Source organism: Engystomops pustulosus, chromosome 1 (genome assembly GCF_040894005.1).
Source record: "Engystomops pustulosus chromosome 1, aEngPut4.maternal, whole genome shotgun sequence".
Classification (NCBI taxonomy): domain Eukaryota; kingdom Metazoa; phylum Chordata; class Amphibia; order Anura; family Leptodactylidae; genus Engystomops; species Engystomops pustulosus.
In genome coordinates, this window is record NC_092411.1 from 455,942 (window position 1) to 473,321 (window position 17,380).

Sequence of the window (17,380 nt, forward strand, 5' to 3'; positions counted from 1 at the left end):
ACTCCTCACCCGGGGGGGACATGTGCCGGGGCGTCCTCCTCACACTACTCACCTGGGGGGACATGTGTCGGGGCGTCCTCCTCACACTCCTCACACTCCTCACCTGGGGGGACATGTGCCGGGGCGTCCTCCTCACACTCCTCACCTGGGGGGACACGTGCCGGGGTGTCCTCCTCACCTGGGGGGACATGTGCCGGGGTGTCCTCCTCACACTCCTCACCTGGGGGGCCATGTGCCGGGGCGTCCTCCTCACACTCCTCACCTGGGGGGACATGTGCCGGGGCGTCCTCCTCACACTCCTCACCTGGGGGGACACGTGCCAGGGCGTCCTCCTCACACTCCTCACCTGGGGGGACATGTGCCGGGGCGTCCTCCTCACACTCCTCACCCGGGGGGGACACGTGCCGGGGCGTCCTCCTCACACTCCTCACCTGGGGGGACATGTGCCGGGGCGTCCTCCTCACACTCCTCACCTGGGGGGACACGTGCCGGGGCGTCCTCCTCACACTCCTCACCTGGGGGGACATGTGCCGGGGCGTCCTCCTCACACTCCTCACCTGGGGGGACACGTGCCGGGGCGTCCTCCTCACACTCCTCACCTGGGGGGACATGTGCCGGGGCGTCCTCCTCACACTCCTCACCCGGGGGGGACACGTGCCGGGGCGTCCTCCTCACACTCCTCACCCGGGGGGGACATGTGCCGGGGCGTCCTCCTCACACTCCTCACCTGGGGGGACACGTGCCGGGGCGTCCTCCTCACACTCCTCACCTGGGGGGACACGTGCCGGGGCGTCCTCCTCACACTCCTCACCTGGGGGGACATGTGCCGGGGCGTCCTCCTCACACTCCTCACCTGGGGGGACATGTGCCGGGGCGTCCTCCTCACACTCCTCACCTGGGGGGACATGTGCCGGGGCGTCCTCCTCACACTCCTCACCTGGGGGGACATGTGCCGGGGCGTCCTCCTCACACTCCTCACCTGGGGGGACACGTGCCGGGGCGTCCTCCTCACACTCCTCCTCATCACTCACACTCGTCTCTTCTTTTATGGTTACGGCCACAACATCCAGACTCTCCGGATCCTTCTCCTGACTCAGAGGCTGCGACAAAATATAAAGGAACATGAGGGAAACACAAGAAGTTTCTGCTTCACCTGCAGATTATAGGAGACATCTCCACCTACCTGACCCTCCTGTGCAGGACGGGGACATCTCTCCGGGGATCTTCTCTCCCTGGATGGAGGGACTGTAGGGATCACATACACAGACTATATGTATTATATATACAGATAATACAGAGGGGACACGTGTCTATAGTCCTGTCTATTACCTGGTGATGTCAGGCTCCGCGGCTCCTGGTAGCGCTCCTTGTGTCCTTCTACATACTCCCACTCCTCCATGGAGAAATAGACGGCCACATCCTGACACCTTATAGGAACCTGACACACACAATGGCTACAGTCATCCCCCGGAGCCTCCATTACTGGATCATGTCCCAGCATTCCCAGCAGTGTCACCTCTCCAGTCAGCAGCTCCGTCATCTTCATGGTCAGTTCTAGGATCTGGTCATGTATCAGGGGGTGAGGCCGGGGGATGGGGCGCAGGGGTCCCCCCCATTCTTCATACACAGGGGCCGGACAGCGCTCACTAGACGTCTTCTTCACTAATGTGTAATCCTGGTTATGGGGAGACAGCGGGATAATATCCCCACATCCATGTCCCATCCTCCACCACCACATGATATGGGGGGACAGCGGGATAATATCACCACATCCATGTCCCATCCCCCACCACCACATGATATGGGGGGACACCGGGATAATATCCCCACATCCATGTCCCATCCCCCACCACCACATGATATGGGGAGACAGCGGGATAATATCCCCACATCCATGTCCCATCCCCCACCACCACATGATATGGGGAGACAGCGGGATAATATCCCCACATCCATGTCCCATCCCCCACCACCACATGATATGGGGAGACAGCGGGATAATATCACCACATCCATGTCCCATCCCCCTCCACCACATGATATGGGGAGACAGCGGGATAATATCCCCACATCCATGTCCCATCCCCCACCACCACATGATATGGGGAGACAGCGGGATAATATCACCACATCCATGTCCCATCCCCCACCACCACATGATATGGGGAGACAGCGGGATAATATCACCACATCCATGTCCCATCCCCCACCACCACATGATATGGGGGGCTCTCACCTCTCCTGTCAGCCGGTACAGGATCTCTAGGGTGAGGCGCAGGACGCTCTCCGCCATCTTGTCCTGGTCTTTATACATTGTTTTTGGAGGAATCAGGAAAATGCACGTGTACAGGAGATATCAGCAGTAGATGTTTATCTGAACAGGAAGTAAAAAAAAGCAACTATTTAAAATCTATTGTAAAAAATACAGTATATCAGACCATGTGTATTATACCAGAAGGCACAAAAGGTGAAATGATTGATATTATGGCCGATCATGGAGGATGATCCGGTTACCGAGTTCTCATCGGCTGCACACATTCTTGGGGTTATGTTCTAGACGTCTCACGTAGATCAATTTAGTTTTTTGGTAACCGTCAATGTAGATGGCCACACCCCTAAACTAAGCCCCGACTCCTCTTTTTTTTGCTTTCAGTATTGTGGGACTTATTTTTTGCAGCAAAACTTTAATCATCATCATAGACCATTTGTGCTCCTGTCTACACTGAGATCAGTGATCGGAGACTGAAGACAAGTGACCCTGAAAGACGGGGACAAATAATAAGGCGTCTACAATACACAAGAGGCTAAAACACACGACCGCGTGTAGATCTCCCGATCATGGGACTGTGCACAGACCGTATTGTATCTGCATCAGTCCATATGTCCATATCCTTCACATCCATAAAAAAAAAGTATGGATTACCAATCAACTTTTTGCCCTGCCAGCTGGATGTCATTTGAGAAGAAAAATGCCCTTCAGGAGCCGGAGCCCATCAGGACTGTAAGTCACTTACCTTTTTATCTTCAGAGACGATTTCTCACTCCCAGAGACTCTGTTTTGTTTGTTATATTTCATTGATCATTTACATAATCAGCGCGTTGTGATTACATTGTGGAAATTGTATAAGACAGGCGGTCCCCTACTTAAGGACACCCGACTTACAGACGACCCCTAGTTACAGACGGACCCCTCTGCCCCCTGTGACCTCTGGTGACCTCTCTGGATGTGACTATAGTCCCAGGCTGCACTGATCAGCTGTACGGTGTCTGTAATGAAGGTTTATTGGTCCCATTACAGCAAAAAATTTTGACACTACAATTTTCTACTTAAGAACAAACCTCCAGAACCTTCTTGTAGGTAACCCGGGACTGCCTGTATACGGTTTATATGAATACGATGCGGTTGACCATCTACAGAGCAGCCAGGTGCATCTACAAATACATAGAAAGCCCATTACACGCCTCAGTAAGTGACAGTGTCCTGTAATTCTCTCTTTAATCTCTATTAGTGATGCATGAAACGTGCTGTACAATATAATCACTTACATATTTTATCTATTAAACCTTTTCTGGAGGTCTATGGCCTGCAGTCTGCATGCGGGCATTAAATAGAGCACAAGTTCCGCTACGGAATAGGAATCAATGGGTCCATATTCCATACGCAAAAAAACTGGTAGCATACTGACCTCAAATAGTCCAGGCTCCCCACAGCAGAGGTTTAGGTCACATCACCAATACCGGGGCGGCACGTCCGATATTCCAGGCGGATGTATCTAGAAATACAGAACATGGAAGTCAAACTCTGATCTTGTGTCAGATGTCACCGTGTGAGCAACCAGGTTAATTATTTGGTATCACCGTAACCATAACAACCCATAAAATAATGTAACACTTTGTTATCATATAGTCTCCACCCCATAAGAAAATTAATAATAGTCTCTCCCCATAATCCTGCTCTGCGGTGACTCCTCTCATACCTCCTCCTGTGGTTACAGGACCTGTGATGATGTCACTATCATGTGATCAATGTGGGAGGAGTCGGGGAGTCACATGACCAGGTGTAAGCAGGACTGAGCTCTGCTGGTGGATATAAGTGAGCAATGTCACAGGGCGTCCGGGCAGCGGCCATCACCACACGTGGTAACATTTCTCGTCTGTGTGAGGAAGGTCCTGATGTAGGCAGAAGGTTCTAACTAGAGATGAGCGAATCCGAGTCGCTTGACCCCGACTGCCCCCGCTAATCACAGCCATTGCTAGTTCAGTTTGCAGCATTGGCTGTTCGCCCACCAATCCAGTAATACGTCTGGGTCACACAGCTGAATGGGAACACTGGTCCGCTCATCAGTGCTAAACGTGACACCACGGTCCTGCATCAGCACATGCAGCTTCCTCCTCCATGTCCCTTCATTTACTTATCCTCCTGCTTCTCCTTATTACGACTCCAACCAGCAATCGATCACATCGTCGAGTGTGAAGAAACAACCTTATGCAGCAACAAAGTGCACCCGCTGCTATTGCAGTGCCTCCCTCTCCATGTGGTGGACCCTGTATAACATCCCCACCGGGGGCCATAGTGTATGGGGACAGAGAGGTCCACAGATGTCACAGAAACATTGTGCAAATGTAGACCTCATCCACAGCCATGAGGGCCAGCAGGGTGAAGCTAGAAGAGGAAGGAGGCCACACAGCAATGAAGGTCCCACTGGAGCACTACTGGTATAGGGGACAGAGGCCCGTGGTGGTAGCGACACACACAGAAAACTTGTAAACTCCTCTGGCAAACCACCAATGCACAGCACAGAGGTGTCACACTGTTGTTTAGCTGGGCAGCCTGGGAGAAAGCAGTCACACAGGAGACCATCTTCTTTACGAGCTTCAAAAAGAAATCTAAGCATGGCTACATCTTTGCCAACTGGTGGATTAGCAACATCTCCCACCCGGGCCTGGCCTTTTCTTGTGGTCTGGAGTCAGTCAGTATAGCGGAGTGGCTGGCTAGTGTGGCCTTGGGCACACTGATCTCTCCTTACTTGCCCTAAGGTATCAGGCAGCGGCGTGAGGTACCTCTTCTTACTGGTAGTGGGTTTGGAGGGCAGCTCAGTGCCAGGGAAGAACGGTGGTTCCTAGAGGAACCATTACAGTGAGCAGGCCTCAGCAGCAAACTGCAGCCCCCAGAGCCATCATCTGAGCTCCAGCTGCCAGGACTGGGGAGGAAGATGGAAGCATTGAAAAAACACAAACTGTATCTAGAAAAACTGATTGATTGTACATATATGCTAAAGGCAGCAAACCAAAGCAGAACCTGCTGGACAACAAGCTGGACTTACTTGCCAAACAGCTTTCTGATACTGTGCGGGAGGTGGAGTCCACAATTTAGAAAATGGGACCAGTGGGAGAGACCTTCAGGAACCAGCAGAGTTTTGACAGAGACCAGGGCCCAACATCCAGGTCTGAGACTCCACAGCCCCATGTGAGACCCATTCTGCAACCAGCAACACTGCCTTTTGAGGAGGAAGAAGTTTACAAAAAGAGGCAACAACAGCCAAGTCCTGCAGCAGCTCCAAGTAAGGTACTACAAGGCCCAGCAGTCCCTGATGAGGTGCTACAAATCTCAGCAGTCAGTAGACTTGATATCAGCAGTGAAGTGCAGGAGCCACCACAAGTCCCAGGAGACTGCAGGAGGACTCTGGACTCATACCTGAAGGTAACACTGTAGCTGCACCCCAAGGTATATCTGAGCAGGACTGTGAGGTGCGGGAGACACCTGAGCAGGACTGTGAGGTGCGGGAGACACCTGAGCAGGACTGTGAGGTGCGGGAGACACCTGAGCAGGACTGTGAGGTGCGGGAGACACCTGAGCAGGACTGTGAGGTGCGGGAGACACCTGAGCAGGACTGTGAGGTGCGGGAGACACCTGAGCAGGACTGTGAGGTGCGGGAGACACCTGAGCAGGACTGTGAGGTGCGGGAGACACCTGAGCAGGACTGTGAGGTGCGGGAGACACCTGAGCAGGACTGTGAGGTGCGGGAGACACCTGAGCAGGACTGTGAGGTGCGGGAGACACCTGAGCAGGACTGTGAGGTGCGGGAGACACCTGAGCAGGACATTCGGGACTGTGATCAGCAGTCCTGCGGTAATGCTGATAATGTTGCTGATGTCTCTGTTGTTGCTATTTCAGATGGTTCTGTGCATGATAATGTCCCACCTGAGGAGTCATTCCTGATACAATCTATGGCAGCTGGTGACACAGAGAGCCCCGATGTTGTGGAGGGTGAAGGACAGTCAACAGCTGAGAAGTTCCCTCCTCTAGTCACACCACAGGCAGCAGAGCCCCATGGTCCGTGTGGTCAGCAGGGCACTAGTACAGATGGTCACCAACCCACACATAATGTCTAATCTGGACCAATTCTGGGCTCACGACCCCCGGGTCAGACATACTGAGGGGTGGAACAAGTTTAGTTTCATTCCCATCTCCAAGCCGGATACTGCAAATGTCATAATAATGTTCTGGAATGAGTCTGTCCCCCCTCAACATATCATTATCTGGCCCAGAAGGCATTGTACCCTCATGTCAGACATGACCAGGATGATAGATGAGGGTGGAATCTGGTTCAGGGGGTGGAGGGTTCTGGTTAGATTACATCAACACCAGAACATCACCCATCACCTCCCTAACTCCAGTGAAGTGCACCCTGTGTGGAGAACTCAGCCATGTGAGCGTCAACTGCCAGACCATAAGATGCAACCTGTGTGGTCAGATAGGTCACTCCCATAGGGACTGTCCAGAAGCCTGGCACAACATCTGTAGGGACCTCCCCGATGAGAATCTGATGGAAGGGGCAGATGTACCAGATGGGGAGGAGGAGGCCCTATTGTCAGGGTCAGTTCAAACGGTACCAGAGACCCCTGACATGAGGGGTACTCCCCAGGACCTCCCAGATACAGGTAATGAAGCAGCAAGTGCCCGTCCCGTTCCCTTCCTCAGCACCTGCCACCGGAGAAAATAGCTGTGTTAACAAGAGAAATAAGAATAAGAGCACCCGCAAACCTGCGAGTGCATGGACCACTGTCCAAAACCTCTCTAGAGTGGAGAGTCAAGCTGATGTTTCTGTGACTACTAACAGGTACAGTGTACTGTCCGAGTAAGATGGGGAGGAGGAGATGGAGAGAGAACTGAAGCGCATGGTGGAGGAATACGATGACGATCTAGGGGGAGATCCTCCCACAAAAAGGAAACCCCCTTCATGACCAGTCTATATGGGATATGGAAACTTGAAGATAACTCTGACTCTGATCTATGATGATGGGGATGATCTTTCTACTTCTTCTCATGATGGCAGGCTTCCATCTTACTGTGGTCACCAGCTATGCGAATAGTATTAGGGCTAGAAGGACCAGACATGCTGTATATGAACATCTAAGATATCTCAATGCCGATGTGTTTTTCTTGCAGGAGACCCGTTTAAACACCTTGGGTCTAATACGAGAGGGGGAGAGAGATTGGCAGTCTGGTCCTTCCTTTTGGTCGCTGGCTGTGGAGCCTTATGCCGGAGTCTCTATCTTGTTTAACACCCATGATGTCACCGTCCACAGACTCACCGAGGTATCGATGGGACGGTGCCTGCTGCTAGGGGTCACCATCAGAGGTAGAAGACTCCGGCTCATTAATATCTATGGCCCACAGACAGTGACCGAAAGGACTCAGCTTTTTAATGATGTGAAGCCTTATCTGTTCACGTCTATTCCAGTCATCATGGCTGGGGACTTTAATGCCACCACTACCACCAGGGACAGGAACAGTAGGCCCCTTACCAGGGTCTGTAAGGTACTTAATGGTATTATTCATCACGCTGTCCTGTCTGAAGCTTTTGTTCAGGGTGACAGAAGTCCTCAGTTCACCTACACCTGTGGAGGATGCAGCAATGGAATAGATCTCGCTCTGGTGAGTCCTACTGAAGCCATCAGTGAAAGAAGGGAAAGAACAGTCCGATATTCAGGTCACTTGGCCTTATACTTTTGTTTGGTTACCACTAAGTATCCTGAGGTTGGTAGAGGACTATGGAGACTAAATTCTAGTCTACTAGATGATAAATCGGTCCAGGGATTTTCTTCCGAAATCAACTGGACAGTGTGGATTTTATGACAACATGGCCAAATGGTGGGAGGACGTCAAGGAGGAGATCCGGTCCCTCTTGCAGAGACTTTCAATCAAGACAGCAGAAATAACGGTGGAGGAGATAAAAGAGGCTATTAATAAGTTAAATCTGAAGAAGGCACCAGGTGCTGATGGTATTACCGCAGAATTTTACAAGAAGTTCAGAGATCTCTTGGCTCCAATCCTTGTGAATGTTTACAGAAATTGTGTAGAAAATCACCTGATGCCTTCATCCATGAGGGTCTCATCGTTAATTCTGCTGTCCAAAGGTAAGGAGCCTAGTGACATCAAGAACTGGAGGCCGATCGCCCTCTTGAATGTCGACAGGAAGATATTAGCAAAAATTCTATTCTGTAGATTAGTCTGTTTGTCCCCGGCACTGTTGGCAGGCTCTCAGTACGGCACAGTAAAAGGGCGGAACATCTCTGGAGCAGTCATCTCCATAAGAGAGATGTTTGAGAGATGTAAAGCTCTAAGGTGTGGGAGATATGTTGTAGGTCTGGACCAGGCTAAAGCCTTTGACAGGGTTGACCACGATTATCTATGGGCCACTTTATCAAAGTACGGTATTCCTGAAGAATTTGTGGATTGACTCAGGACTTTGTATAGGTAGGCAAAGAGTTTTTCAGAGTAGAGGCGGGGATGCGACATGGTTGTCCTCTGAGTCCGCTGCTGTATGTGTTTGCTATCGACCCGTTCCTGAGATCATTGCAGCGGTGTGATTTTCAGGGGGTGCCGGTCCCCCGTTGCTTGCCCCTGGATGTTGTTGCCTATGCGGATGATGTGACTGTGGTGATATCTGAACCTCGTGAGGTGGAGATGTTATCTGCAGCCATCAGAAGCTACTCAGAGGCCTCCGGGTCTCTGGTTAACCTTGAGAAGAGTCAAGCTTTCTGGACATTGGATACTGCTCCTGGCTTTGATCTGCCACAATTCGCCAAGGCCTCCACCCATATTAAGATCCTTGGGGTTAAATTTGGGAGGGAAGATAATGCCAAACTAAATTGGGAGGAGAAGTTGGAAACCGGAAATGTAAAGGTTCAGCGATGGAAGAACTGGAGGCTGACCTATAGAGAAAGGGTTACTCTGATGAAGACTTACCTGGTCCCTGTCTTCCTCTACGTCTCTGTCGTATTTCCTTTGCCAGAATCTTTCTCCGCTAGGCTCTTAACCCCTTAAGGACGCAGCCATTAAATAGCTTAAGGCTCAGGCCCATTTTTTGTATTCTGACTTGCGTCGCTTTTTATGGTTATAACTTTTGTCTTTATTTACAAAAAAAAAAGAAAAAATGCAGAATTTTTTTAAAAATCTGCCATTTTCGAAATTCGAAGTCATTGCGTTTCCAGGCAGATAGATTTACCACCTAAATAAGTTGCTGAATAACATTTCCCATATATCTACTTTACATTTTCATAATTTTTGAAATTTCTGGATAATTTTATTTTGATGTCGCGCGTCTTACAAATCGAATAGTGATTTTCTGTATTTTCAGAATTTACTATTTTGGGGATAAATCCCGTTTTGAATGAAATTTTACATATTTAGCATCAAAACCCCCCTATGTATCAACTCATTTTCAAATCTGCCCCCCTCAAACTATCAGAAACAGTTTTTAGGAAGATTGTTAACCCCTTGAGATCTACATATTAATTGAATCAAAATGGAGATGAAATTTAGAATGGTCATATTGTTCCCTTATACGTTCATTTAGCCCTAAAATTTACACATTTCTAAAAGATAAAAAGAGAAAACCCACCATACAATTTGTTCTAAAATTTCTCCCGAGTGCAGAGTCCCCCACATGTGGACATTACTTGTGTTATGGGGGCACAGCGAGGCGCAGGAGGGAAAGAGCGCCCTGCAGCTGCCAGGATTTTAGTTTCCTCATTGGCCCCTTTTGTAGGCTATAAAATTATCGTTTTTTCGTTATTGGGGCCATGTGACGGCATTTTTTTTTGCGGGATGAGATGCTTTTTCCAGTGTAACCATTTTAGGGTTGGTATCCCCCATTTATGAAAATTTAGGAACTTTTTTTTGAGGGCAGGAGTAGAAAAGCATCAATTTTGTACTGGATATTTAACTTTTTTTTTTTTTCGTGTTCACCGTATAGCCTAATAATCCTGTGATCTTTATTCTATGGGTCGATACAATTACGGGGACACCAGACATGAATATTTTTTCTTACGTTTTAGTAAATTTGTCTCATTTTTGCATCGCCGTCTTCCAAGTGGCAGAACATTTTTACCTTTTTGGATACGGAGCTGATTGATGGCTCGTCTTTTTGACGGACATGTTGTAATTTGCACCAGTATCATTCTGGAGTACATATGTTTTTTTGATCACTTTTTTTTTGCATTTTTTGTAAGATTGAATAGGTAAAAATCATACTTTTTGGAGGGTTTATAACCGTTTTTTAACGTCGTTCATCGTGTGGGTTCAATAATGATTTACTTTTATTCTACGGGTTGTTACGGACGCGGTGATACTATATGTGTGGGGTTTGTGTTATGATTGAGACCTTTTTTTAGCTTTATATGTCTCCATATGTTTTGGGGCTTATGGGCATTTTTATTGATTTCTAACTTTATTTTTTATTGAATAACCTTTTTTTTTCACTTTTTTTTACAGTTTCCACCATGGGACGTGAACAAGCAAACATCTGATTGCTTGTTCATGATAATACCCTGCAATACTCATGTACTGCAGGGTATTGGCAGTGTCAGCCTAGGCTGACACTGTGCCTTTAAGATGACGTCACAGACGCCATCTTACTGGCAGTTCTTGCAGGTAACTCTGGGATCCAGATCAGACCCCAGAGTTGCTATAACAATGATCAGTGCCCCCTGAAAGCGACTCGGGGGGGGGGGGGGGGGCATCGTGGGGGAAAGACCCCCCAAAGCCCCAAAGCCAAGTTATGCTGCGGTCGCGCTGACCTCAGAAAGGTAGAGAGAGTTAATTTTGTTAATTTTGGGCAGAGTTCTCTGATAATTCCCTGGACTCTGAGTTTCCTTTATTGTCTACGGACAAATTCCTTGCCCTCCTCTTCCTTTGTCCGTTCCCTCAGATGTTCCTGCGGTATAAGAGTTGGTGCAGGACCTCAAACCCATCTGGGAACAGACTCATCAGTCTCTACTTCGGGCGTCAGTCCGTACCAAGACCCAGGCTGATAAGAAACGCAGGTCTCCTCCAGTCTTCTCTCCGGGTGACAAGGTGTGGCTTTCATCCAGATACGTCTGGCCTTAGCTACAAGAATGGGCCACACTTTCTGGGGCCTTTCGAGGTGGTGAAGCCCAAAAACCCTGTCGCGGATAAACACTGCCTTCCTCCCACTATGCGCATCACGAACTCTTTCCATGTCTCTCTCTTAAAACCTGTCTCCTTGAACCGCTTCTCTCGACAACCTCCTCATCCTGCTCATGAGGCTGACTGTCGTAAAAACATACAAGGATGGAAAGGCACATACTTCCTCCCAGTGCTTAAAAATGTATTTTTCCTGTGATTTGTCACAATCTGAACAAGAATATCTTCTTTTGTGAAAAAACCCACATTGTGAACATAAATGTCGGTGCTCGGCGTGAAGTTTCTGGTGTTCAGTAAGAGGCTCCAGACTTAGGAAGGGCTTCCCGCATTCGGGGCATAAGAACGGCTCGTGATGTTTCCTGTGATGTTTAACAAGATATAATTTCTGTGTGAATCTCTTCTCACTTTCTGTACAGGAAAATGGCTTCTCCCTTTTGTGAGTTCTATGATTTATGACACCAGTTCTGTGGTTGTTATCTTGCTCTTCTATCAGTGATGATTCTGAAGATGAGTCCTCTAGAAAATAATCAAGTCCTTCATACAGATCTTGTGTGACCTCAGGATCTTCTGCCTTAATATATGGAGACACGAGATGTTCCTCCGAGCTCATCATCCAAGATGATGTTGAGATTTACAGATTTACACAAAAATTTCAACACAAATGTCACAGTGAAAAGTTATCAGATAAGAGAGAGGGAAAGAAACAGACCCCAATGTAACAAGAGAACTCAGAGCGTGGACCACAAGATCATGATATGAGGCCTCCAGGATGTTCTCCAGCAGTTATCCACTCGTTGAAGCATCTTCATAGGTCCCTGTTGGGGTTCACGTTCCCCTTTTTTTGTAAACATTGTATATACTTGAGTATAAGACAAGTTTTTTGGCACAAACCTCTGTACTCACCTTCGCTCTCCTCTTCTCCTCGTTGCTCCGGCTTCTTCTTTTTGTGGCTCTTGAGACTTCCCGGCAGTGGGGGCCGAGGTACGGCTATGTGATATCATAGTGTGGGTGCAGGCAAAATACATACATTTTTCTTTTGAGGAGGCACTGCTGGACATTTTATTACTGAGGGGTGGCTGCTGAACATTTTTTAAATAGCACCAGCTATATTTCCCGCCATAGGCTTATCCTCGAGTCAATACATTTTCCCAGTTTTTTATGGTAAAATTAGGGGCCTCGGCTTATACTGCAGTATATACGGGACATTACTCAGTGGAGAATATTCCTGTGCAAGCCGGATCAGAAAAATATTTCTAGATCTGAGTGTTTGCTGCAGGTGTAAAAAAAATTAATGCCTGACACACACGTCTCTTCTTTTATGGTTACGGCCACAACATCCAGACTCTCCGGATTCTTCTCCTCATCCAGAAGCTGAGAAACAAATATTATATAGATGGTTCCAGAACTGAGGAACATGATGACAGGAGAGATCTGCACCTACCTGATCCTCCTGTGCAGGACGGGGACATCTCTCCGGGGATCTTCTCTCCCTGGATGTAGGGACTGTAGGGATCACATACACAGACTGAATTCCTTCTTCTATACAGATAATACAGAGGGGACACGTGTCTATAGTCCTGTCTATTACCTGGTGATGTCAGGCTCCGCGGCTCCTGGTAGCGCTCCTTGTGTCCTTCTACATACTCCCACTCCTCCATGGAGAAATAGACGGCCACATCCTGACACCTTATAGGAACCTGACACACACAATGGCTACAGTCATCCCCCGGAGCCTCCATTACTGGATCATGTCCCAGCATTCCCAGCAGTGTCACCTCTCCAGTCAGCAGCTCCGTCATCTTCATGGTCAGTTCTAGGATCTGGTCATGTATCAGGGGGTGAGGCCAGGGGATGGGGCGCAGGGGTCCCCCCCATTCTTCATACACAGGGGCCGGACAGCGCTCACTAGACGTCTTCTTCACTAATGTGTAATCCTGGTTATGGGGAGACAGCGGGATAATATCACCACATCCATGTCCAGAGCACATCCCCCCAGTCACATGACCTGTTATTATAAGAGATACTGAGGTCATGTCACAACCCATAGTCACATGACCTGTTATTATAAGAGATACTGAGGTCATGTGACATCATCAGGGTCTCTCACCTCTCCTGTGACCCGGTAGAGGAGTTCTAGGGTAAGATCTATTATCATCTCCGTCATCTTGTCGCGATCTCTCTCCATCCTTGATGGGGGAATCTGGAAGACTCTCTTGTAGAAATCTGAACAGAAAGAGGAGACAATGTGTAAACTATGCAAAAACCCTTGCAAAAATGTTATACTGTACATAAGGAGAAGGATTTGAGTAGATACTTGGGGCAATAGGAGAAGCTACTGAAGAGGAAACCTGGTGGCCACTGATGAAGTTTGGTGCACGTCGGGTTTGGTCCCTCATTGTCTTTATGGAAACCAAAAACACTCGGTCCTTGAAGATACTACAGGCTCCTAAATCTTCCTGGAGGTGGCTGTGGAAAGTGTTAGAGGAGAATCCAGGGACACCTTGTACCCTGACGCCAGGTGATAAACTCCAGGTCCCGCTCCTTGTATATTCACATACCTCCTCCTTGTCCACGGCAAAGCCCCGAGACCTCTGAAGATCAGCTAACAATAGACGAAAGCCGCCACTTCTTGGAGGTGGATAAAATCTCAATTCTATGTAGCACACATTACAATCCATCAATACAGAATTCTAGACCAACGCGTTTCATCCTTAATGGCTTCAGTCACGATCTGTTTAGCTCATAACGTCGGGTGATGTACAATCTCTCAATGTGGGACGACCACAGAATCAACGTTCATCAGAAAGGACAATGTCCATGTCTTACTCTGGTCACATCATGTTTAGAGACTTCATGGCTCCGGTCTCTTCACCTGGTATTAGAGATGAGCGAGCACTAAAATGCTCGGGTACTCGTTATTCGAGACGAACTTTTCCCGATGCTCGAGTGCTCGTCTCGAATAACGAGCCCCATTGAAGTCAATGGGAGACTCGAGCATTTTTCAAGGGGACCAAAGGCTCTGCACAGGGAAGCTTGGCCAAACACCTGGAAACCTCAGAAAATGATGGAAACACCACGGAAATGGACAGGAAACAGCAGGGGCAGCATGCATGGATGCCTCTGAGGCTGCTTAATCGCACCATTATGCCAAAATTATGGGCAACAGCATGGCCATGACAGAGTGACCGAATGAGGCTAGATAGCATCTAAAACATGCAATAATTGACCCTGACACTATAGGGGACGGCATGCAGAGGCAGCGGCAGCAGTGGCAGGCTAGAGAGTGGCATGGTGACATACCCCAAATGGACTCAGGCTTCAAACCAATGGGTGGCAGAGAGGAACCAAAGGAGGTGAGCAAGAAGCGCTGAAATGATTTCCTATGTGAACAAAAGGTTGGCGGTATATTTAGTTGATAACACAGCATGGTGGCGACATAGTGACCAAGTTCCATAACGTATCTGGTGAAACACCCGAAAAATGAGCCTGACACAGCTCGTTTGATAAGGGGACGACATGTGGAGGCAGCCATGGAGACGACTTCCATGATTAAGAATGACAGTATGGGGCATCCATATTGCGCTGCTATGATTGAAACTTCAGGTCTCCAGCATGGCGGCAACAGATGGGCCGAGTTGCATTACGTATCTGGTGAAACACCTGAAATTCTGCCTGGCACAGCTCGTTTGATAAGGGGATGATGTGCTGCATATCCTCTCGTGCTCCAGCATCTGGAGTATAGAGAGTTGAAAGTTGCGCATGGAGACATTGTTGGACGCTATGGAGGATCGTGGAGGCAAAATGGACAGGAAACAGCAGGGGCAGTATGCATGGATGCCTCTGAGGCTGCCTAATCTTGGGATGGAGCTGGCGGTCCGCTGCCAGGCGAACTTTCGCCTGTCCAAGCCCCTGTCTCTCGGCTCCTCACCACCCAAAATGGGCATGGGGGCCAGAAGCATTTACTTTGAAAAAATTATAATTTTCAAAGCAGGCGGGGGCTACAAACAGCACTTCTAAGAACCTTTTGGATAAGATCAAGTGTAGTAGTGTTCTTATAAGTTTGGGTTATGGCGGGCGAGGGGAATGTAAACAGATGCGCAAGAAGCGCTGAAATAATATTGGTAAATGATAAAACTTTGCCAGTATATTTTGTGGATAACACAGCAGGGTGGTGACAAAGTTAACAAGTTTGATGTGGAAGCCATGAAAACAACCCAAAATTCTGCCTGACACAGCTCGTTTGCTAAGGGGACGATGTATGGAGGAAGCTATATGGACGACTTTGGGAGGCAGCTATGGAGATGATGTGTGGAGGTAGCAATGGAGACAACGTGTGGAGGCAGCTATAAAGACGACGTGTGGAGGCTGCTATGGAGACAATTAAATTTGGATAGTGCCTGTATGTGGCAGTCCAAAAAAGTTTTTAAACCAGAGGACCGGGTGGGTGGCCCTCCAGAAAAGTTAAATACATAGAGTACCTGTATGTGGCACTCCCAAAAATTGTTTAAAACAGAGGACCAGGTAGGTGGCCCTCCAGAAAAATTAAACACATAGAGTTCTATACCTAGAGCCAGTTGGTCCAGGCAAAAAATAGCCAGTTTCCTCTGCTTTAGTGTACAAAGAGGAGGAGAAGGAGGAAAATGAGGAGGAGGAGTACATACATTATTCAGGTTGAGCTTCTTTCACCTGGTGGAGAATGGAAATCCTGAGAAATCCAGGCTTTATTCATCTTGATAAGCGTCAGCCTGTCAGCGCTGTCAGTCGACAGGCGTGTACGCTTATCAGTGATGATGCCACCAGCTGCACTGAAAACCCGCTCAGACAACACGCTAGCGGCAGGGCAGGCAAGAACCTCCAAGGCGTACAGCGCCAGTTCGTGCCACATGTCCAGCTTTGAAACCCAGTAGTTGTAGGGAGCTGTGTGATCATTTAGGACGATGGTATGGTCAGCTACGTACTCCCTCACCATCTTTCTGTAAAGATCAGCCCTACTCTGCCGAGACTGGGGACAGGTGACAGTGTCTTGCTGGGGTGACATAAAACTGGCAAAGCGTACCGCTGCCAGTTCTGGACAAGCTGCCTGCTCGCCTACTCTCCCTCGCTACTTGTCCCGCAGAAGTACGCCCTCTGCCGCTAGCGCTGTCAGAAGGGAAATACTGTTTCAGCTTGTGCACCAGGGCCTGGTGGTATTCATGCATTCTCACACTCCTTTCCTCTCCAGGGATGAGAGTGGAAAGATTATGCTTGTACCGTGGGTCCAGGAGAGTGAATACCCAGTAATCGGTGCTGGAATAAATTCTTTTAACGCGAGGGTCACGGGATAGGCAGCCTAGCATGAAATCTGCCATATGCGCCAGAGTACCAACGCGTAAGAATTCACTCCCCTCACTGGCCTGACTGTCCATTTCCTCTTCCTCCAACTCTTCTTCTGCCCATACATGCTGAACAGTGAAGGACTGAACAATGGTCCCCTCTTCTGTCTCGCCAACATTCTCCTCCTCCACCTCCTCCGATATGCGCTGAGAAACAGACCTATCCGGTTACCGAGTTCTCATCGGCTGCACACATTCTTGGGGTTATGTTCTAGACGTCTCACGTAGATCAATTTAGTTTTTTGGTAACCGTCAATGTAGATGGCCACACCCCTAAACTAAGCCCCGACTCCTCTTTTTTTTGCTTTCAGTATTGTGGGACTTATTTTTTGCAGCAAAACTTTAATCATCATCATAGACCATTTGTGCTCCTGTCTACACTGAGATCAGTGATCGGAGACTGAAGACAAGTGACCCTGAAAGACGGGGACAAATAATAAGGCGTCTACAATACACAAGAGGCTAAAACACACGACCGCGTGTAGATCTCCCGATCATGGGACTGTGCACAGACCGTATTGTATCTGCATCAGTCCATATGTCCATATCCTTCACA

At 48.6% G+C, this 17,380-nt stretch overlaps 2 protein-coding genes across 2 annotated transcripts in view; both read right to left on the reverse strand.

Moving 5' to 3' along the window:
• LOC140114503 (uncharacterized) overlaps window positions 1–17,380 on the reverse strand; it is a 95,757-nt gene that overhangs the window by 38,197 nt on the left and 40,180 nt on the right. The window lies entirely within an intron of this gene.
• Window positions 12,571–14,422, reverse strand: LOC140114435 (uncharacterized). The gene is made up of 5 exons (XM_072132707.1): window positions 13,560–14,422; window positions 13,228–13,386; window positions 13,041–13,149; window positions 12,894–12,955; window positions 12,571–12,823 (listed from the first exon to the last, which is right to left on the reverse strand). The coding sequence occupies exons 1-5, from the start codon at window positions 13,740–13,742 to the stop codon at window positions 12,692–12,694; spliced, it is 645 nt and encodes a 214-aa protein (XP_071988808.1). The 5' UTR covers window positions 13,743–14,422; the 3' UTR covers window positions 12,571–12,691.